This window comes from Canis lupus, chromosome 8 (assembly GCF_048164855.1).
Source record: "Canis lupus baileyi chromosome 8, mCanLup2.hap1, whole genome shotgun sequence".
NCBI lineage: Eukaryota > Metazoa > Chordata > Mammalia > Carnivora > Canidae > Canis > Canis lupus.
The window spans coordinates 69,841,828-69,865,448 of NC_132845.1; the positions used below are offsets into that span (position 1 = coordinate 69,841,828).

At 47.5% G+C, this 23,621-nt stretch overlaps 1 protein-coding gene across 16 annotated transcripts in view; it reads left to right on the forward strand.

The window, feature by feature from the left end:
- CUX1 (cut like homeobox 1) overlaps positions 1-23,621 on the forward strand; it is a 363,980-nt gene that overhangs the window by 249,262 nt on the left and 91,097 nt on the right. For all 16 annotated transcript variants that reach the window (XM_072837352.1, XM_072837353.1, XM_072837345.1 and 13 more), the window contains 2 exons: positions 6,408-6,456; positions 21,680-21,784. In XM_072837352.1, coding sequence (XP_072693453.1) covers positions 6,408-6,456; positions 21,680-21,784 — 154 coding nt within the window. The remainder of the gene's footprint in view (positions 1-6,407; positions 6,457-21,679; positions 21,785-23,621) is intronic.

Below are 23,621 nucleotides of genomic sequence, written 5' to 3' on the forward strand. Positions count from 1 at the left end.
AATAAATTAACCAGCACACAGAATTCAAGAGCAAACGGGCAAGTAACTGTTGGTATCATTTACCATTTTAGTGAGTCAGAAGAGAGAAACCTTTTCATTTGCTCCATTAATGCTTTTTTAAAAGGTACTTAAATCAATATCCATCTTTTATTAAAAAGTCTTAATAAAAGAGGAACAGTTGGGCATTTCATTAACAAAATAAAAACACATATATTTAAAGTCTAAAATGAGCAACATACTTAACGGTGGAACATTCGATGCATTGCCCTCGAAGTCAGACACCAGGCAGGGATTTCTCGTCACTTCACTTTGTGATGTGGCTCTGGAAGGAAGCACTGCTCACTGCCTTCATCCGAGAGAAAGAATGAAAAGATATAAAAAGACAGGAGGAGACGGCCCTGCCATGTGCATATGAGGGCACAGGACACCTGAACACCCAAGAGAGCAACTGAAGAGCTGTTACAAAATCGAACAGGCACCTACCATGTTGTGATTCTTTCCTCTGTCTAGAATGTTGTTCCTCCCTCAACCCCACTGTCCTTTGTCCCACAAGCTCCTCTTTATCCTCTAGGATGTAGACCAGATGTCCCCTCATCCGTGAGACTGTCCCTCTTCTGTCTGCAAAGGAGACATTGTCCCTCTGTCCCTAGGAGGGCTGTTACTGTACCAAATTATACCCAAATCACTTGGGTCTCTTCATGTCCCTGCACCCACCACAGAGGAGGCAGTAACAGGGTCCCACTGGGTGCATATGTATGAGCTCCAAGGATGGGCAGGGTAGGTCCTGTGTACTAAGGATAAGGCAGATGCCAGTGCCACTACACATTTCTGACTCAGCACCAAGGACCTTTGTCTCTCTCTGGACCAGGTGCTCAGGCATTATTGAGTGGAGACCCCACACACACACACCCAAGTCTGTGACCCACACCCGTCAGAGCTAGCTGCTGCCAGCGCTGGAGGAGGCACAGTGCCACCTTCTCTGGGCACAATCCTGCCCTGACTGTCACACGAGACTCTGCAAACCAGCCTTTCCTCTTGGTGATGTTGCAATTCTGTGCTCTGCCCATGCAGGGCCAGGGAGCTACCTCTCCAGAGAAATCTGCACCACCACTCCCACCACCCCACCAATTAGGGGATTCCAGACGGTAGCCAAGAAACTTTCCTCAGCGCCTGGCCCTCTGGCCACCTCTTTTTCCTTTTCCTACCTGTTGTTTTTGAACCCAGCCCAGTGAGCCCCACTTCTGTGTCTCATCTGCCCTCTCTGCAGAGAATGAACTTGGCCGGGATATAGGATGTCAGCAAAGTGTTTGCCTTCCTGCCAGCAGAGGCCATCAAGTGCAGCCTCTGGGTAGAGGGCAAGAGTCATTTTATTAAACATTCTAGAAATTCTCTTAAATTCTATTTTTAATTTTTAAAGCAGAAAGAATTAACCTTTCAATATTTCTTCTTTCCGTGCCCAAGAACCTTACAATCTAGTTGAGACTATTGGCTTTTGACTTGGGTCCAGGAACACACACTGACCCGAGGGATGCCCTGGAGCCTTTTCCAACTGCCCTTTGTTTTAACAGCTCCTGATGTGGCTGTGATTCTTTGGAATGGTAATATGTGCCAGCCTTGCCCTGGTGCCATCCCTCAGCACTTGGGAGGCTAGTGTGGAAGTAAATACAGAGTTTCTGGCATGGCTATCATTTTCCTTCCATCACTGACCGTGCCCTTTTAAGTTCCTCATAAAAATTGTGTGCTAGGCCAGGGAATACCCTGAAATGATTTGTGGGGAACTGATTGAAAGAACTACCTCTTCTAGGCCGCGCAGAAATTATCCACTGTTTGAAGCCAGAGCGGAGCATAATGCAGTGCAGGTTAATAGATCAGTGGAAGCTGTTTTGTCAGCTCGTAAAAAGGCAAGAGAACCAAATTTTTATAAAAAATAGTTTTGCTGAGCAAACAGTATGTGCACTTAATATGGACTTTGGAAAAATAAATGATTTTAGGCTAATGTCAGGCTCCAGATCCTGATGTGATAATTTGAACCCTCAAAATGAAAGGAATGAAAAACCTCTGGAATATTGTTGACCTTTGTGCTATGAATGCACACGCACTGTCATTCATTACTCACTTCTCAGCATTTCTAGTTGTGGTATCAACCTCCGGGCATTTTCATATTACTTACTGAGGGCAGGTGCGTCTGGTAGGATTAATTTTGTTGGGGGCTAGGGACAGCCGTTTGAAGGGGAGTGGCAGACATGTTCTCAGACCAGCACACACACTCGAGCCTGCCCTCTTTGTCCTTGTCTACAAAGGCCAATGGCCACACTTGAAGTCTTCGGAAGCCCTGATCACACATAGACTAGCCCAGCTAGTTGTATCTTCTTTGGCCTTTTAAGAAGCATGCCCCTTGGAAAAGCAAATCCTGAGCCTACAGACTTTTAAGACTCTGAACCTTTCCTCACTGCCGGCATCCCTGGTTCCTTCCATTGTCTCCTGTGGGTTTTGTTCCATTCTGTGAATGGGACCTGCAGCCTCTCTGGGCCCCATCGTCATCAGGATACCTGGTATTGAATAGCCCCTGGTTCCTTAACAGCAGAGCTCAGTGTTGTGATTATCATTTGAAAGCTTTGGAAATCTGAGAGTTGCCCCAGGAATGAAGGTAAGTGCCTTAGTTGTTATCAGGCTCAGTATTTTGGTCAGTTTCACGGTTGCTTAGTAACCGAAGTGAAACTGACCAGAAGATGGAAAAACTTGAAATTCATTTCCAGGGATTGCCTCAGACTACAAGAAGGCACCTTCCTGTTTAAATGTGACTAATCTTTTTTTTTTTTTTTTTTTTTTTTTAATAAGTGCCTTGAAATCCTTTGGTGATGTCTTCTGGATGTTAGGTAGACTAATGAATATCCAAAACCATCCACACCTGAGAAGAAATCCCGAGTCTGTATTTGTGAGGAGTCTCTCAAGCCTACCACATCCCCTAAACCAGGCAGGATCCAGATGCCTCTTCCCAGCCCCCATGGGTGCCAGCCTTGCCTGTCCTGGCCTCTAGCAGCAGCAAGAAGTGAGGGATGGCTGAAAACAGGCAAGGGTGGGCCAGTGGGCCCCCAGGCAGCCACATGCCCACCCCTTATCTCCAAACTCCAAGGGCTGGGGAATTGCACCCACAGAGACCAGCTGCCTCCTTTCTTTGTCCTGCAGCTTTTCTCTGAGCATTAAAGTCCTGGTAGAGGGGAGTTATCAGTGAGGACTCTGGGAGCCTGGAGTCATCCCCTCCTCATCCTTCCTACGCTCAGCAAAAATGCCTCAAACACCTGCTCTGTACCTTTCTGCTCCAATTCATCTTGAGAACTACAGTAGAACCTGCCTCTCTATGTCCTCCCAACACCTACACTACCAGAAAGAGTAGCTGGTAATCCAGGGGGATGTCAGCCCCAGTGGGGAATATCCCTCTGGAAGACACAAATGCAGCCTGTGACCTGAAGCAAAACAGATGGACCACAGGTACAAAACAAGCATGGAAATGTACTCTAGGAAGCGAGGAAGCCATTAGCCATTAGCAACGCCAAGCAAAAACAAGGAGTAATTTAAAAATGAATGAAGTAGAGATGCCTGGGTGGCTCAGTGGTTGAGCATCCACCTTTGGCTCAGGGTGTGATCCTGGCATCCTGGGATCGAGTTCCGCTTCAGGCTCCCTGCAGGGAGCCTGCTTCTCCCTCTGCCAGTCTGTGTCTCTCATGAATGGGTGAAGCCTTTAAAAACAAAGAACAACAACAAAAATGAATGAAGTAGAAACACCAGGTATGAAGAAGAGAAAATCCAAACAAAGGAACAAAAGAGAAAAGTTACGGGGTGGGCACAGCTACATTTGGGTCAAACTGAAGAACCAGCCAAAAGACAGCAGGAACAGTGAAAGAAACAGCAGATATAAAACAAACAGGAGATCTGGATTCATGGTGAACCCAGCAGGAGAATTAGGGGGAAATCCTCATGGGCAGGATTTTGGCTCCCCCACACAGGCCATTGCCCTACAGACCACCAGGTTGCACAGTGAGCTCCCCTGATCTGCCCAGGGGAGAAGTGAGGCGAGGCGGCCCGCAGATCTGGTTCCGGGCACCCAGCAGTGATGCCTTCTGGCCCTCTCTCACAAATATGCGGCACCAGCAAAATATGCAGAAGCTATATATACATGGGCCCATCCTGTAGTCCCCAGCCGGGGCCGGAACACTGGCAGGTGGTGGGATGTGGTCACAGGACAAGCAAGGGAGCAAACGAGCCCTGCCAGTAGCCAGGGAAGTCGGCCATCTATATCTGGATTTTGCACTTATGTGATGAACAACCATCCGATTAAAGTTTTCAAACTGCTTTTAGTAGGATTTGCCTTAGGAAGAGTCTTAACTTTTTCTTTCATCTTGAATCCCAGGAAGTTTACATGTCATCAGCAGGTTGTCAGGGTGACAGCTGTCCAGACTGACTGTCAGGCGTCCTTTTCTGTCGCGTGTAAAGCCCCTGACACTTCCACTGACTTCTTTGCCCTTTGGAAACAGCAGGCTCCTCTCTGTGGCCCCATGGTTTTCCTAGTTAAGGCCCCATGAGCCATTTCCTAGTTAAGCTGCCCCAGCCCACCCCCTGTCACCCAGTACTTCACTTCAGGGACCGGTGTTTGGGTCTTCCAGAGACAACTGCCTTTGTCACAAAGTTGCCCAAAAAAATAGCTTCATTTCATGAAGCCACTTTAGGAGTCCTTTTAGACTTTTTTCAGACCAAGCCGAAAGCAGGATACTATTTCCAACAGGCATAATGAGCATTGAACCCGATCACAAGGCATCTGTTAACCCCGTTGGGGCTGCTGAGAGGTGATAATGATCACCTTGTCTGGAGGAGCCTCAGGGCCAGAGGGAGCCCAGAGTGCTGCAAATGGTAAAATCAGACCAGCCAGGGCCTGAGTCCAGTTTGGCCAATTCCAATTCTTGGTATTACAGGGGTGGTGGTGGTGAGGGTTTCAGGGACAGAGGAACCCTCTTAGCATTGGGCCCATTCCGGGTGCCCCTACACTGTCCCAGGGAGTGGACGGGACCACCGATGGCAGGATGGGCTGTATGCAGGACTCTGGCCTTCAGCCCAGTGACAAGGTCCTATGCAAGCTCCAGGGATGAGGGTGAGGGAAACACACAGCCTGGCCTTCAGAAAGCTCCCAGTGTATGGGGACCTCACCTCTAACCTGTGAACTCAAACCTGTTGTGGGGGTGGGGGCAGGGAGGGGTTGCGGAGGGACTACCCTGAGATAGAGCAGTTAAGACAATTTGGGGAGTGCTGAGGGTGGTAGGGGACAGAAGTAGGAGATGAGATTCCCAGCGGTGGAGGGCAAGCCAGGTAGACTGCACAGTCCAAGGCTCTTTACAGGCCCACAAGTGGTGGGAGCCATCATAACCCAGGGCCCTGGCACTGGGGGGTAGGCTGAGGCAGGCAGTGGACCAAGCCTGGTGTGGAGCACCAAGCAAGGGACTGGGACTTGTAGGCAACAGAGGGCTCCAGTCCACTTGGAGTGTGGAATTGGGAGCCCACACAGGAGCAGGCCCTGAAGCCCAGCAAGGATCTGTGGCTATAACATTACGCTCCTTCTCTGCCATGGGCATGCTGAGCCCTCCTCAGGTAGCAGCCAGTTTCAGCCTCAGCCTCCTGACAGGGGCCAAGGGGAGCTGTCCTGCAGAAGATGGGGCCATGATTGCCCCGGGAGTCTGTTCTAACCTCCCACGGACTTTTGGAATTAGGCCTTTATTAGAAGTCAGCATCTGCCCCCCCCATATTATTATATCTCAGAACTATACATTTGTCTTCAAATGACTCAAGGGAGTACTTCCAAAACGGGGGGGGGGGGGGGGGGGGGGGGAGGCCCTAGCAGCTCCCTGTGTATGAGCCAGCCCGTGGATGACAGTGACCTTGGGTGGTGTATAGAGTCCCCTAACCTCCATCCTATCCTCCCATGACCCTCTCCACCCTCTTGTGGTTCACTCCATCCTAGTAAACTTCTATTCATCCTTCAAAACCCAGTTCACACATCCTCCTTTGAAGCCTTACCAGATTCCCTTCCCAGAGAATTTCTCTCCCTCCTGTTTTTTGGGGGCACTCTGTTCAATCTCCTGATAGGACACATTGTATTTTATCTTTTGATGGCTCTGTCTCGCCCAAGGTCAGGGCAGCCCTGCCCACAGCACGAGCATAGCTCCTCCAGATGGGCCACAGAGTCCCCTCACAGGCCCACATGACCCCTCTCCCCAAGTGCCAGGGACTCTGCCTGGCCTGTGTAGCTGCTGGTCAGTGTGCCAAGCTAGGAGCCCTGGTCACCCAAAACCCACCCACTGCCAACTAACGGCCGTCTCTCTCTCTCTCTCTTTCTCTCTCTCTCTCTCTCACCTTCCTAGGGCCGACGAAATTGAAATGATCATGACGGACCTTGAAAGAGCAAACCAGGTAGGACCTTTTGTGGCTTCAGGCTTAAAATCCCAACAGCATTGCCATTTCTTGCTAGATGCTTTTCTTAAGTTAGAAGGCCAGTTATTCTCGGTTTTTTTGTTTGTTTTCTTATGGACAGCTGTCAATATCAACCCTTTTTCCAATGTCATGAAAAGTATGTGGAAGGTCCCAGCCATTATTTCCTTGGCAAAGCCTTGGGCGTGGTCCCAGTGTCCCAGACTCCCATGGTGAGCCTCTGCTGCAGAGTGGCTACTGTGTTTCCTTTTTTTTTTTTTTTTTTTAAGATTTTATTTATTTATTTGCGAGAATACACACAGGAGAGAGAGAGAGAGAGAGAGGCAGAGACAAAGGCAAAGGGAGAAGCAGGCTCCATGCAGGGAGCCCGATGTGGGACTCCAGGTCTCCAGGATCATGCCCTGGGCTGAAGGTGGCGCCAAACCACTGAGCCACCCGGGCCACCCTCCTTTTTTTCTTAATCTGTGTCTTAAATGCCCAACTCTGCTCCCAAGGTAATCGTTATGCTCCAGAGTTTGTACCAGTGAGTCACACCGTAAGGAAGTCTTCTGCCTTCAAATGCTTTGAAGCCATTTGCTCAACTGATAGCTTCCTCCTGGCTGATACTTAGGTGTCACAGATGCCCCAGGGAAAGTACTTGGCACTGTGTCCAGCACAAAATACTACACAGTATAGGGTGGCTTTAATTACCCAGCTGCCTGGGGTGCCTGCGTGGCTCAGTTAGTGAAGCATCCAGCTCTTGATCTCAGCTCATGTCTGGGTCTCAGGGCTGTAAGTTCAAGCCCTGCGTTGGGCTCCACGCTGAGCATGGGCCCTCCTAAAATAAATACTCAGCTGCCTGAAAAAATGGGCCCCCCCTACGGTACCCGTAACTTGCCCAGGACTCCATAGAACAGTAAGACATTCCACTTTAGCAAGTGATGCTGCTGCTTTGGAAAGAAAGAGCCTCTCCATTTATTTTCTTTATTCATGGGGAGAAGCACCCAAAGCTGTGATCTATCTCTCAGCCCCAGAAAGCCCCGTGCTGTGGCCTCTCCCCACTCAGTTTATAGCTGAGTCACCACAGGCATTAGAAAGCTTAGCAGTTTGCCTCAGGTAGTCTGGGTGAGCACAGCCCCCCACCAACCCCCCAGCCTCTGTGGGATGAAAATCCTTCCAGCTCTGTGGTCCCTGTGTGAGAGTTCCATGAGCTACCTGCCTCTTGGTGGCTGGTGTTGCTTGCACACCAGGGCAGAGGGTCAGGAAAGCGCATCCTTGTCACCTTTTTGGCCAATGAAAACATCCTGAAGTCCAATTGGAATATGAAAGCTAGTTTATGCATGGGAATGATCATGGGATATATGGATTTCTTCGTTCTTTAAAGAAGGTTTGTGGGTTCGGTGTTGCACACAGACTCTTCACTGAGCATCCTGGGCCTGGCCCACAGAAGACATACAGCAGAGATGCATGGAATGAGCCCCCCGGGATAGAAACGTTGTGTAGTAGTGACCCTGACAGTTATTAAGAGGCAGTCACAACCCTTGAGTAACTCCTTTTGTGCCTGGCCCTATTCTGAGCACTTGACATGAACCGAGGCCTGCAGCCTGCGAGCAGCCTGCTGTTATGATGCCGTTTATAGACAAAGAAACTGAAGTCAGTGGCTGGTTGGGTACAGAGCCAGGACTGGAGCCTGTGCTCTTCACCACCATACCCCAGAACCAGGAACTTTACCTTTCTTGCAGACCCTCTCTGCACCCAAATGCACCCGTCCATACCACTCTTTGCTGCAAAGCACTGCCTCTGCTTCCTCTCACCAATGTCCTTAAGCCTTTATTTACCTGTATTTGCTAAACATATTTACTCTGGCCCCTTTGCTTTTACTCAGCACTGCTCCGCGTTGCAGAGACCTTAACTCAGAAGTAGTTACTGGAAAGAGTTAACTTTCTCTGTTCAGACAGTTGCCATCTGCACATCCCAGATTTGTTCCTGGGCCAATATCGAGCATGTATCTCCTTTTGATGGCACTTTGGGGTAGACTCCTGGTTTGTTATAACAGATAGCCTCGGTCTAGGATTATGGAGTGCACTGTCTCCTACAACCTCTAAGGCAGTCCACAGATACTAAAGAAGTTTGGTGGAGTCCGTATATTTCCCAGACTGCTGGAGGCTGCTTGCGGGGGAATCTCGGTCCTGGGAGACACCAGGCAGGATTGCAGAGAAAGGGGCAACCTCCAAAATGACACTGGGTCTAGGTCCCAATTTGGTATTTGCTAGTTGGTGTGGCCTTGGACAAGTCTCTTAACTGCTTACATTTCTTTAAAAAAGAAAAGAAAAAAGAGAAACTCTGCGAACATGTGAAGGGAGAGAGGAGTTAGTCATTGAAACAGAAGGTAGAATCCTGGGTGCTAGGGGCTGCGGCAGGGGGAACTGGGGACTTGTTTCATGGGTACAGAGTCTTCAGTTTTGCAAGGTGAAAAAGTTCCAGAGATCGTTTGCATGACAGCGTGGATATACCTAACACTGCCAAAGCATACACTTAAAATTTGGTTAAGATGGTATATTTTATATGTCCTTTACCATAATTAAAATGTTTAATTTTTTTTTTAAGATGGAAAGAGAGGGAGGGAGTGATAACCGATACTTCCTTTGCACGATTGTTTTGAGGATAGAGGTTAAAACACCCAAGTAAGAAGTAGGTACTTAGATAAATGTTAGTTCTATAGTTGCCGAAGAAGCGCGGATTTGGTGGGAGAATTGTATAAAGTCTTGCACTAGGGAAATACCAGCGTTGTGGGCATGGGAGAAGCGTAGGGGAGTTCTAACTGGCAAATCAGGGTGAGTTAGAGCCTGATGTGGCTACCCAGAGAAATTAATGCAACCTCAGGCTACATTAATAGAAATAGTTTCTGGAATGAAGGAGATAGTGTTCTGCACTAATCTGCAGCCATCGGTCCATGCCTGGGGAATTATAATATATCTTGGAAACCACACTATGAGGACAGTTGGTACCTGGGGTGCATTCAGGCTCCACCCCATGGCCAGGACCACAAAGGGACCCTAACACAAAAGGAATCAGGAAGTTTTGGGACATTCCTGATCCCTGGGGAACATGGAAAGAAGATAGAGGGCTTTGACACCAAGCACCAGGGCATTAATTTCAGGAACTTGGGATGTGACAGGGTTATAAAGGGGAAGGCATAGGATGGGGACATGATGGATTCTGTCCCGTAGCTCTCCAGGACTGGCCTGGGGAAGGGGTCAGGCTTTTTCATGGCCATGGCCACACTCAGAAGCTGGTAAGAGGGACCTTACTCCTGATTAGAGAAGCCCTCTCTCAGCCCAGCCCTGGCTCTCCAGAGGTGCTAAGAGCTGGGTGCCACCAGAGCTGTGAAGGCAGATGCTGGCCAGCCCTCAATGAGGGTGTGAGGTGGGGGGATCAGACACAGAGGGAGCAGAAGGAGGGATCACACATGACTCCGAGGGTTGACATGGAGAAAAATGCCCTGGGTGGCCATGAGGAAGACAGTGTTGCAGGCAGGCACAGAAGGGCGTAGTGAGCTCTGGGGATTCTGGGCCATTCCATAAAGCTGAAACAAGGAGGTACAGGATGGGAGAGAGTGGGCCCCCAGGAGGGGATTAGATCTGGGTTCAGAGGAGGAGGGCTTTGAACACAGGCCTCTGCATGGAAGACCTCTCTCTGAGAACAGTGGGGAATCATGGGCAGAAGTGAGATATTGGACTTCTGTTCCAGAAGGATCACCCTGGCGAAACATCAGAGCACGGATGGGAGTGGAAAGACAGGAAGCCAGCAGAGCAGCTGTCGTGATACGTTAGGGCAAAGATGACTCGGGCTTGAAATGAGGCAGTCCCAAGTAGAGAGGAGGCAGAGGCAGCGGGGCAGGAGTCGGGGGACAAAGGAGCCATACACCCGTGCAGGCGCAGCCAGACAGCTGGTTCAGCTGCCTTTCCCATCAAGGGAAATCCCCAGGAGGAGCAATTTACTAGTTCATTGGTATATCACATTATTTTTGCACTAGGTTTATAGTCAAAATGTTCTACTGAGACCTGAAGCTGTTTTATTGCCGAAGCACTTGTGTTTCTATTGTGGAAAAGTGGAAGAGCAGTCAGCCACCGATAGCTCCGGGTCTCATTTACACCTGTTTGTTAAACTTCAAGGCACTTGCTTTAATACTCACCACCTTAATTGGTGGCTGTGATGGTTCAGAACTTTGAAGACTGGATGGTAAATAAGAAGCCACAACTTTGTGCCTTTTTGACTGTATAAAGCCATCTGGGGCTTCAACCATCCTGTCACTTTGCCGGCTGTACCTTCACCTGCATGCCTTTCCAAGTCCCAGCCAGGGGCATGAAGAAGTCCTTTCACTGAGTGGTCCTCCTCCTGCTACCTGCCTGATTCTTACAGAGGAGACTGCCCTAACGGGAGGAACTTCAGCTAGAAGTGCAGCTTAATCTCACCGAGGAACAGAACCAAGGGTAGAGAAAAATGCAAAGAGCTGCAAGAACTCCTAGCAAGGCATGGCACTTTCTCCAACCAAGGTTTCTAGGTTCTCGCGGGGAACAACTGGGTTTGAGTCCCACACCTCCCATTTCCCTGCCATGGGTCTTGAACGAACCTCCCAGCTCCCAGTGTGTTTCCCATCTATCTTTGAATGAGGGTAGTAATTCTCTCACGTTGGAGAGAACACTGCCGAAAAAACAAATCCACTGAGTAAATTTTGAAGATCTTACTGGCTTTATTCAACGATTCATGAATTGGGCAGCATCCCACCTAGCAGACAGGAGCTCTGAGGAGCCATGCAGAATGGAAGGCAGAAAAGGGAAGGATAAAGAGCGAATTGTTTTAGGTTCCTTCCTACAGGAGGCAGGAGGGGTCTGTTGGACCTTACTAGCACAGACTGGGAAATTCCAGGTTGTTGGGTTAAAAGTCACATTCCCAGAAGAGGCTGACACTGCAATGAGGTTAGGTCTTCCTTCGATCTGGGTTTGCTGACATGGGGTTTGGCACAAGTGACACCATTTGGAGCATGTTGTTCTTAAAAATAACAGTTCTTACCTTTTGATCAGACTATCAGCCTGAGAGATGTGACCAAAATTTAAACCATTAGTGCCATGCTCAGCCACGACTCTGTAGTCCTCACAGCTTTTACTGATCCTCTGTGTGATATTGCCAGGTCATGATGTTTTTTTTGTGGAATTCACATGGTGGTCACAGGGTCACAACTTCAGGCTCACAGTCTCTTAGTGGGTCATTCTTTTCCTTTTCTGACACTCCAGTCTTGGGGAGATTGTTTGCTTGATGATTAGTGGCTTTGAACATGCATTTAAAGCTTTTGAGAGATGGGGCACCTGGGTGGCTCAGTGTTTGAGCATCTGCCTTTGACTCAGGTCATGATCCCAGGGTCCTGGGATTGAGTCCCACGTCGGGCTCCCCACTAGGAGGCTGCTTCTCCCTCTGCCTATGTCTCTGCCTCTCTCTCTTTCTCTCTCTGTGTCATTCATAAATAAATAAATAAAATCTTTAAAAAAAAAAAAAAAAAAAGCTTTTGAGAGAATACAGTGCACCAGGGAGGTTGCTATAATTATAAGAAGCAGGATAATTCCCAGTGTCTGGAATGGACTTTGGAGCCATGGTCCCCAAAACCCAAATTATTCAAAATCAAATGAGTCAAAGAAAGACCCTGTTGAAAGAGTAACCTTTCCAAGCCAGGTGGCTTGCTCAGTGGTTTTATGGAAATGAATTCATACTTCCCCAGAAGTGTTAATCCAGATGCAGCAGGTGGTGTTGATCACAGCACAGACCCCTCCTTGTTCAGCCAAAAGATAGAGCCTCTCTTATTATCAAGAACAACCGTAGCCAGAGAGTCTTAAGGATCTTTATTGAGCAGCTATGGCTTTAGCAGTGGATTCCCCAGTACTTTCAAGAGTTAAGGAGAGGTTCCTGGTCGTAACCTCATTTGTATTTACTGCTAACCAGGAAAGTAGGGCCCAGCCGAAGGAAGCAAATCTTGAATCACAAATACCTCCTAGTAGGTGTTTTCTAACTCTAAATTCAGAGACTGACCACTGAAATGTCTCAGTCTGTGGACAGTTTGAGGCATGTTAGAACCTAAGAGGCATTGCCCAGTTAGGCACCAGCCAGCCAGGCATTCATAGGCCCAGGGAGAATGATAACTACCAGAGGCAAAGATCAACCCTGTCGGGGCACAAAGCATTCTCACTAAGGTGATGCTGTCCATGAGGACAGATAGGAGTTCTTATGACAAATCCAGTAATCTGAAAGGCAAAGGTTACCCCCTCTCCTAGCAGTGGCCTTAAGAGATATGGATGATGGTGTTATCTTTCCAGGCTAATGTGAGTCAAAGAACAAAAGGGAAGAAAGGGTCTCATGCTCAGTTCAAGTTTGAGGTCTCCATCCAGCATCTTTTTTTTTTTTTTTTTTTTAAGATTTTATTCATGAGAGACACACACAAAGAGAGAGAGGGGCAAAGACATAGAGAGAGAAGCAGGCTCCAATGCAGGGAGCCCGATGTGGGACTCGATCCTGGGACTCCAGGATCATGCCCTTGGCCGAAGGCAGGCACTAAACCACTGAGCCACCCAGGGATCCCTCCATCCAGCATCTTGGGGAGAAGCAGCCTACATCAGTGTTCACTGCTTCTCTTCCTAGTCATTCCATGCAAAGGGTCTCCAGCATTCAAACAAGATCAACTGTCAGGTGGAGCCTTTTTGGCTGTAAGATGTATATACCCAAGCTTCAGGTCCCTGGAGTCTGCCTGCCATCTAGGCAATGAGGAGGACCTGGTCTCATCCCTTCCTTCAAGGAGATTATAAAGGGCAGTCTTTGTTCCTAGTGAATCCAAATCAGAAGGGTAGGAGAAATTTAGAAGTGTTCGTTTTGAGAGTTATGGCCAGATAGTTGAGGAAACTAGAAGAGTCAGGATCCAGGCCAGTTTAGAGGTTTTAATCACAAAACCTCAAAAACAGTTAACAGGATTAGCATCTGATAGTTACAAAGGCACAAACATAATTTTTCTCTCTGCAATCACCCCTATCCTTTTTTTTTTACTACAGATAATCACAGTAAAAGTAATTTTATATTCAACTTGGCCTGATTATTTATGTGAGTGCAGCAAGAATCGTGACTGACCATGTAAGCTCCTCTGTGCTTTCAAAGCTAGAACCTTGTAAGCAAAATATCAGGTTAATTTTTTTAAGGAGTTTTTTTTTTTAAGATTTTATTTATTTATTCATGAGAGACACAGGGAGAGAGGCAGCGATATAGGCAGAGGGGAGGAACAGACTCCATGCAAGGAGCCCAATGTGGGACTCGATCCTGGGACTCCAGGATCATGGGTGACCCACCCAGGTGTCCCGAAGGGGCTTTACTTATTGGCCCCATAAAGTCAACCCTAGTTCCTTAAAGCTTTCTAGTCATTTCCGAGTATATGCACATCTCTCAAATATGACAAGCAGGTCAAGCCTGTGGTAATATAGCCAATATTTCCAGTTGTGTCCTGTTACAAGGAGAACACATTCTCATTGAACTTATTAAATAACTATATTGCTGTGAAAAGAATAAGGTTTCTGAATTCTGGAAGGATCAGGTTGAGAGAAAAAGTAAATGTTTCATTTTTGTTTAAAAAGGTAAAAAATGCCAAATTCCTGTTTGAGAAAAGTTTCCTTAAATCTGGAAAAATGAAATATCAGTCTTTCAAGTAAGAAGTCATAAAAAACAATCCTCCTCCGCTCATTCATTTCCTTGTTATTAATCCTCATTCTGCTTGAATCCAGGTTTTGGGGGTTTTTTCCCCATAAATTCTGGAAATTCTTATCCAGTTTGGTTTAATGATCTTGGTTATCCAAAATTTGGACTTGTTAAAGTCCTTTCCATGAATCCCCATGAAGACAACACACTTTTAAAGGAAAAGTTTTGCAAAAAGCATCTGAGTAAAATAATATAACTCTGTAAATGACAAAGACTTTAAAATGTCTGTTGCTACAGATCTGCTGAGAGTTCATTTGATAAGGAATTGTAGTCATTTCTGTGATGTATGACATTTTAAGATAATAACTAGAATCATGACATAATACCAGGACAAATCAGATTTCTAGGAATTTCACACAATTTCCGAAACACTTATATCCCTATACAAATACAACATAAAGAAGGCTCAGTATTGCATTTTACTGAACAACTCTTCCTGTGTGATTTAACAAACCAAATAAGCCAAGTTAGTTTAATATCTCCCTTTTTATAAGGTGAAAGAACAAATCCTTTGAGATGTCCCAGGACCCCTCCTGAAAATCTCAAAATTAGTTCAAAGTCAAAAAGACTTCCTTTAGCATTTGATTCACAGAAGTTTGTCAGAAAACATCAAAGGATTTTTTTTATTTTTTTTTTAATTTTTATTTATTTATGATAGTCACAGAGAGAGAGAGAGAGAGGCAGAGACATAGGCAGAGGGAGAAGCAGGCTCCATGCACGGGGAGCCCCACGTGGGATTCAATCCCAGGTCTCCAGGATCGGGTCCTGGGCCAAAGGCAGGTGCTAAACCGCTGCGCCACCCAGGGATCCCAGAAAACATCAAAGGATTTTAGAACACTTGGTCAGGTAGGATCGTAGGTCTCTGTGACACAATAATTACTCCTCTATTTAACCATAGTGACAACTGAAGACCTTGAAGGCAAATACAGGAAGTTAAATAGTTGTTTAACAAAACAAAGCAAAAAAAAAAAACAAAAACAAAACAAAGCAAACCCTTAGCTCTTTTAGTAGAGAAGACAGCTTTCTTAAGGAATCAAAGACCTGATAAAGACCCAGGAAATTATTTTGACAAGACACAAAACCTTCATTTTCCAGGCAAGTTACCTAAAATGTAAAGAAGAACCTTTTACTGTCTCTTATCAAGAGCAAACCAGTAGTTCAAGAAAACTGTCTTTTTAAAAGAGAAACCCAGGGCACCTGGCTGGCTCAGTCATTAGAGCACGTGACTCTTCATCTCAGCTTTGTAAGTCTGAGCCCCACATTGGGCATAGAGATTACTTAAAAATAAAATATATTTAAAAAAAAAAGAAAACCAAACCCTATTTTGCACCAAATCACTTTTGATGTTAAAACCCATTTAACTTTATCACATTTATTCTAATCTTAGGTAGCTTGACCACACATGAAAATTTCTTTCAAAGATTTCTTGTCCACAAATCTACAACTTTCTTTTTCACATTCAGATTTTGCCCTGTGTTTTTCCGTTTTTGCATTCTGAAATAAGCAGCCTCTCATTAAGACAAAATTGTTTTCTTTTCCCTCAACACAAATGCCTCTCCATTCTTCATACCTTCTTTGATTGAAAACACACATCTTACCTTCCTTGCATACAGAGATGTTTCCTTTATTATTTCTAGTAGTGTAATTACATATATTAGAATTTCTAACCCTTAGAACCTTTCATTTCTGTTCGTGAACCTTTACATCAGCATTCTGTGGCTTGGCAAATGTATAAATGCATTGTATAATTTCTAGAAACATGGTTTCTGGTAGTAAATTTTTCAGTGTGGCACAAAATGTGTCTTACTAGTAAACCCAGATATCTTTGATTCCTCTGTAAAAGGAAGCCCAAAATGGATAAACCTGTGTTCAGTGATTAATTAGCTTTTTGCAATGAAACTGGGAATTTTGAAGCATTTTGGAGACTTCTGCTTGCCAATTAAATACGTACCCCATTCGGTTTGTTTGATTTGGGAGCCCTTGCTTTCAAGTGCACTTCTTAAATGATCTTCTCTAACTGGAATGTTCCTCATAATGGCCATTGTAATTCTAGGTTTTTTTTTTAATAAGATTCTGCCATTTTTATAGATATTAAGTTTCTGAGACTGTAGTTCTTAGACAAAATAAGCAGGGTGCCAGTAGGTGGTGGAATTATCATGATGATGATTATGGCTGTTTCAGCTGAGCCTTTTGGTCTTTTGGAGCCAGACTAATATCTAAAAGGGGTAGGCTGCTGGTTTGGGAGTTGTGTGATGTTTTACAGTGTACCTGATTAAATGGAAGTTTTCTTAAGGTTGGCAGGTGACCTTGTGTCACTCTAACCCATTCCTAATTCTCCCTAACGCAGGAGTCTTAGAGTTAGATGAGTCTAAACAGGGACTCCAGTCACCAGCACAGGGCCAGCTTGAGAGGTAATAAGTCTCATCTCTGTCCCAGAGTAGACTTTCCTGACCTCTCTCCTGCAGAATCTCTGAAGCAGGGTCACCTCTGGGGTTTTGGCTGTTTTCTGGAATCATGCGGGGGCATTGCTTTGGAAGAATGACCAGGAGTTGGCTCTGCACTTTCCAGAGCAATGGAGTCCACCCACCCCTTTGGAAGGCTCATTTGTTGGCTTTGCTAGCCTCCCCTCTCCTTTATCTCTCCTTCCAGAGTACAGGGCCTTGTGAGGAACAGGCCGGGAGGTCATCCCCAAGGAGAACTTGCCTTCTTCTCGAAATTGTCCAAATGTGGTGTTATTTGTCCTCGAGTATGGTAGCTAGAAAAATGGCCCCCACATATGCTTCCCAAGCCCAACTTACAAATATGTTAGTGTACCTGGCAAGGAAGGGTTAAGGCTGTTACCAGCTGACCTTGACATAGGGAGATGACCTGGGAGTGTGTGAGCGCACCCAGTGTAATCATGGGATCCTGAGATGCCGAAGAGTCCACATCAGAGCCATGTGCTGGCTTTGAAGGTGGGAGAGGGGCCATGTGCCAAGGAATGCAGGAGGCCCCCAGAAGCTGGAAATGGCTGGAAACCAGATTCTCCCCCAGAGCCTCAGAAAGGAACACAGCCCTGCCCACCCTGTGATCTGAGCCCAGTGAGACCCATTGTGGACTCCTGACTTCCAGACCTCTAAGATAATAAATGTGTTTTTCAAACCCACTAAATTTATAGTAATTTGCTCCAGTAGCCTTAGCAAAGTAATAGAAAGAAAGCTTGCCTGCTAACAGACCTCATGTTCCTAGCCAGGTCCCATCTCTGAGAAGCCATGGGTTTACCTGGAGGCTCTGCCCACGGCCAGCCTATGTGGCTGCTTTGTCACTGGAGGGACTTGCTTGCCTCTGGTTGCCCCAGGCCAGGGTTTTCGTGGCCACATGTACAGAAGGGGACAAGACACAAAGACCAGGGCCCAGTTGGGCAGAAGACCAGATCAGATACCCACTAGCACCGCCACCATTTAAAACCAGGGACTCCAAAGGCTATACCTTAAATGGATAAATTGGACAAAGCCTGGACTCCATCATGTCTCAACCCTGGTCCTGGGAGGAACGAAAACATGCCACCCTAGAGAATGTCTAACCACAGCCACCTCTCTGTGGGCCTGGGGCCTGCATCTCACACCAGGCCATGGCTGGCCTCACCAGCCTCCCCCCTGGGCCTTCACCCACCCTGCTGGCTGCAGCTGCCTGAGGCTTTCACCATTGCCTCCTCTCTGCCCTGCCCCACCGTGCCTCCTCCACATTTTATTAATCAAATTTTTCAGACTTTCAGGTCGGGAAATAGCTGTCAGCATTCTATATTGGCCTTCTAATGTGTCTTCTTTCGGGGCCTGAGTTTTGGGAAAAGCTTTCTTTCCTGCCCTTCCTGGGACCTTTCAGGAGCCCTTGAGGAGTTGGGGGGGGGGGGTTCCCTTGGCCCTTCCTGTAGGACGGGGAGGCACCCTGCACCCACAAGTCAGGCCACCTTTCCTGAGATACGAAGCTGTGACTTGGGCGAGCCAGTGTCCCACACGTAGGACTCATCACTGCTCTTTGGCAGCCTGACTGACAGAATTGATCAAGTGCTGCTCCCTGCCTCTGGCTTCCCAGGTGGCTGCTGAAGCCGGCTACGGACTCTAGTCATCTTTCCCTAAATAGTCTTCCATTTTCAGATGAGACAAGTAATGAAACCTTCAGGCAGTGCCCGCCGGGGGCCTTAAAGATACTAATAGTGGTTTCTGATTGGACTCCTCACCCCACGTGGGGGGCGCTGTTAGGCCCTGGACTCCTATTACGTCCTTGGTCCTCAGTTGTCCTGCGCAGGCTCACGAGGCACCTGTGTCTGTGCTTGTCACCAGGCCGCTGCCGGTACAGCCAGTGTCCCCACTCGTGTCCTCCTGCTTCACTGCCCCAGGCTATTAGCACCGACTCTCACTTCCCAGGAAAGTACAGAAAGTAAGCAACAGCCAGCAGAGGAGGCGTCTCAGGGGAGCAGCTCCGACTTGGTGAGGAGTGGCTGCTGGATCCCCCACCCTGGGGCCGTGCCAGCTGCCAGCCAGAAGCCTGGCCTCGGGCCCTGGGCTTGGCCTCAGCAGGGCGGGGAGGGGTAGGAGAGCCCGCACCCCGGAAACAAGGAGGTGGCCGTTTCGGGTCTCTGTGTCTGGGGTTCCAGGTCAGAAAACACCAGAGCCTTCTGCCTGCCACCACTGATTCCTGTTCTTCGAAACACCCCTTTATCGGGCAGGATTGTGGGCCCCAGAAAGACGGGAGACCCTGCACACGAGTGACAGCGCGGTCCTGACCCAGCACGGCACCACCCCCTTTTTTTTTCTGCCTCAGCTGTCAACGATGAGACTAAATTTACAACGGCAAGAACTAATTCCCCCCAGCTGCATACTGGCGGCTGTTCCCACTCCCTCCTTCAGCTGCTCTTAGGCCTGCTTTTATTTTTGATCTGCTCTGTGCCTGTTTAGCTGCACAAACCACCTCAACTCATTTTCTTTTTGATGTACCCAGGGCACAAATCCTAAACAAATAATATAAATGCTAAACGTTCAAAAAGTTGCACCGTAGTAACCAAGTCAAGCCAAATGTGGTAAAAGGCTGTGACCACCGTGGATAGGCCACAGAGCAACTCTGAATGTGAACTTGGAAACTGAACAGAGTGCAGACGCTCTGGAGAAGTTGTGCAAGCTGAAGAGAAAGCTCTCAACAGCTAGATCCCTTGTTCCATGAGCCACCCGCCACTAGTAAGACAGCACTGTGCTCCACACGGCTAAATGCCCACATGAGAGCCTTGCCATGAACCCATTGCCTGGGCCTGCCCGCATTCGGGTGTTTCTGGAACACCTCAGAGCCAGCATTACCAGGCAGGGCAGGGTGGCTGGATGACCTCATTGGCTGCTACTAAAACAGCTTCTCCACTGGGCTAATATTTTTCCTAGTCCAAGAGACTAGAAATATGTCAAATACACTTCATTCCTGGCAGAGTCATGGAGATTCTATGCCCAAGGGATTAGCCGACTAGAAAGAGAAGAGTAAACTTTTCAGTAGTAATGACATGATTATCAGAGAAACTTGGAGTGGCACATCTAGAACCCTGCCACCGAAGAGGAGATTTCCTGCACTTAGCAGGAACCAGGACTCACCCTAGCCACTGTCACCACGCCGGTAACATCACCGCCTTTCCCGTTCTGGATTCTGCTTGGAGCAGAGGGTGGGAGGCGGCTTCTTGAGCACAGGTAGGCATGGCAAGGTGCCTTGTGAATCAAATGGAGTGAGGTTCCAAGCGCCCCTGGCGAAGCCCGGCAGGCAGCCACAAACACCACCCTGGAAGAAGCAATTGCTGTTAGAAACATCCTTAGGGGCACCTGGGTGGCTCAGCGATTGAACGTCTGCCTTCAGCTCCCTGGGATCGAGCCCTGCTTCAGGCTTTCTTCTCAACAGAGCCTGCTTCTCCCTCTCCCTTTGCCCTGCTCATCCTCACACTCTCTCTGTCTCTCTCTCAAATGAATAAATAAAAATTTTATATATGTATTATATATCCATATATATATATATATATATGTATATATATATATATATATATATTCTAATATGTCGGCGTGCAGGGAAGATTGGCAAAACAGTACTGTGTCAGAGAATCGCTGAAGGCTGCCAAACCCATCCCTCACCAGCTAGATTGATCAGTGAGTCCTGGGTAGGCTCACTTCCTGTCTCTCTTCTTCAGTCCTTTCTTAGCAATTAGTCAACACAGGCCATCGCGCCACCAAATGAAAAAATGCACGACATAGCTTGCCCAGCCAGGCTCTCCTCGTTCATCTTTTCTCCATGCAGTGGGAGTCCAGTGGAAAGAGATGACACATGATTTTGCAGTCCGCATACCCAGTGCTACCCTTCCCCACCCCTCTGAGAGTTTTTCTTCCATCATAATTGTAAAATCAGGACAAGCCCGTTCATAAAACGCTTGTGAATGAGTCCTCTATGCAGTGTACCCTTGCAGATGCTGAACCCGGTAAGGTTCCTGAGAAGGTGACCAGGTGACTCTGTCCCCATCCTGGTAGAGAAGAAAGAAACTCAATGGGTGGAGGTCACCTGCCCTGGCTCCTCTGCCCGCTGCACCTCCGTGCCTTCTCAGGCAGCGGGCACGGACATGTCCCCCATCTCACCGTCCAGTGGGAAATCCTGCTGTGCCATCCAGTAGCATTGGTTTTCTCAGTCCGAGAATGACATGCAAATAGTGGCAATGTACCTCCCTTTTCTCCTTGGGCCCCCTTCCTGCGGTTGCCTCCAGTCTCCCCTCACCCCTAGTAAAGTCAGGCCAACCTCCTGCCTCTGCGTGCACCCCCCATCCCATGTCCCACCCCCCCAATGCCCCCAGCCCCCCACCATCAGCCTGGCGGGCTGGAAGTGCCAGCGTCAGAGTCAGAAGATTTTGTCAGGTGAAGGGTTAAATATGTTGCAATAAGCCTGGCCCTCACAAAAGAGGTGGCATTTACACCCTGTACGTTTATGGAAATACTCACTACAGGAAAACAACCACAACATTGTGCGCGTCTTTAGGAAGAGAATGGCCAAAGTGTCTTTAATTCACTGTTTACCCGTGAGAATTACTCCCAGGAGTAATCCTGCAATAAAATCTTCTTGGTCTATGAGAATAGAAAGAAATTGAATCAAAAGACTCTATTTCCACTTGTATTTATTCAGTCTGGGAAATTCAGTGGGCCGGAGCATTAGTATCAGCAGGGGATTCCTTGCTCCTAGCGTTAAATTACTGTCATAATCGCTCAATTATTTCTTCCTTGTACTGTTTAAAATAAAAATCCATCACATTCTGTGTTTTTTTCTAGCATTTATTAGGTTGAGTGTTTAGGAAAATCAATTATAGTCAGTCAGGCATGAATTGATGAATGTTCTTGTAATAATTGTCAGTTGTTAAACTGAATGCACTTTCTCTTCTCACACTTTTCATTTCCTTCAGAGGGCAGAGGTGGCTCAGAGAGAGGCGGAGACTTTGAGAGAGCAGCTCTCGTCGGCCAACCACTCTCTCCAGCTGGCCTCGCAGATCCAGAAGGCGCCGGACGTGGTGGGTAGCCCAGCCCTGTGGGGACTGTCTGCCATGCCTCTGCCCCTTTGGGTGACAGCTGCTTGCTTTTGCTTCTTAACGGTCCTTGTTGGGAAGAGATTTTAACCAGCACTCCTGTGTCAGTCGGGAATACTTTGGACAACCCCAGGATGGAACTTGTAAGAGTCAGAGGAAGAGCTTTGTCGATTGCGCATAAATGCTAAGTGGTCGGCGTATCGCACCCCCACCCCTAATGTGGAGGCCAAGGCTCCTCAAAGAGAGGGCCTTCCCAGCTAGGCCTGTGGGGAGAGGGCTGGCAGTGGGGAGTCAGGAGTTGCGGGGGCAGGGGGCGTTTGTAAAGCAGGAGCATTGCCAAAATCACACTGGAAAATCGTAGGTTTGGTCTCTACCTCGATGGGTCCTTCCAGAGTGAGAAAACAAATGGTTAGCAATGAGCTGGGGAGGCCAAAGAGGTAATAAAGGGACAACCTGCTCCAAGTCTACGTAATAGCAGACTCTCTAGAAATACCAGCATTTGGAAGGATCAAGGCACATATTCTAGTCCTTTCTGTGCCTCTTGATTTCTCTGAGATGAATAAAAATCTCTCTTAGATAGAACTCTCCCAGCTCGATGGAGGTAGCTTTGACTTAGCAGATTCTAGGCTCCCACCTAGAGCACCTTGCAGTGATATGGGGTGGTGCCAAGTTAAACCTGGGTATTAGAGTCACACTCCTGGAGTCATACCCTAGCACTGCATGATGTTGGCCTAGTAGCTTGACTTCCCTGAGCCTGGGTTTCACCATGCGTGTTGTAAGGGTTCTGGAAATTCTTACAAGTAAACTACATAGAGCAAGGCCTGACCCATAATCCATGTCAGTCAACCTCAGCACTTACCTACTGCAGTTGGCCTCACCCTCTCTGATCCGGGAGCCCTGGGTTTATTTATTTAAAAAAAAAAAAAACAAAACTTTTTTTTAAAAAGACTTTATTTATTTATTCATGAGAGACACACAGAGAGAGAGGCAGAGACACAGACAGAGGGAGAAGCAGGCTCCATGCAGGGAGCCCGACGTTGGACTCAATCCTGGGTCTCTAGGATCTCGCCCTGGACTGAAGGTGGCGCTAGACCACTGAGCCACCCAGGCTGCCCAGACCTGGGTTTAAAGCTCAACTCATCACCTGTATGCTCACAGGCCACAGATAGCCAAACTTGGGCAGCCTCAGTTTCCTATGTGCAGAGTAGGGACGAGTGGCCCCCAGGGCCTGCCAAGTTCCCATGGCCTATAGTGGGTGAATTGTGCTTGTAGGTGTCCATTCTTTAGCAGAGGGTTACAGAGCACCTGATGCTACAGAGCATCAGGACCCATAGTGGACAGAGGAAGAGCAGGGAGGGACAGGGACAGGCCCTTCCAGAGAAGGAGGGCACTCACTCGACAGTTGGACAGCCACTCTTCCACCGAACCCATGAGGCAGGCATTTCCTTTCTTTACCTAAATGATGAAGCGACAAGTTGCAGAATATAAACCTTTGGCACCAGAACGCTTGGCCCCAGTGGCCAAGCCAGGACTCAACTGGGACTTTTTAAAAATTATTCCCTAGGAGCGAATCTGAAGCAGAGTTTTAATATGAGGACCCCTTTTTAAGGATGGATTCTCATTTTCTTTCCTTATATTAACATTAAATTTTAAAATTAATTAATTAACATTAAATAAAACATGATTTAAGTGTTTCAGGGTACAGAGAAAAATTTTCCATTTATGGAGCCATCACAACTTCATGGACTCTGGTCTTCATTTTCCCTGAAATGTCCCCTTGGCTCTGTTGCTGTCCCTTCATCCAAGTGGACCTGCACAGAAC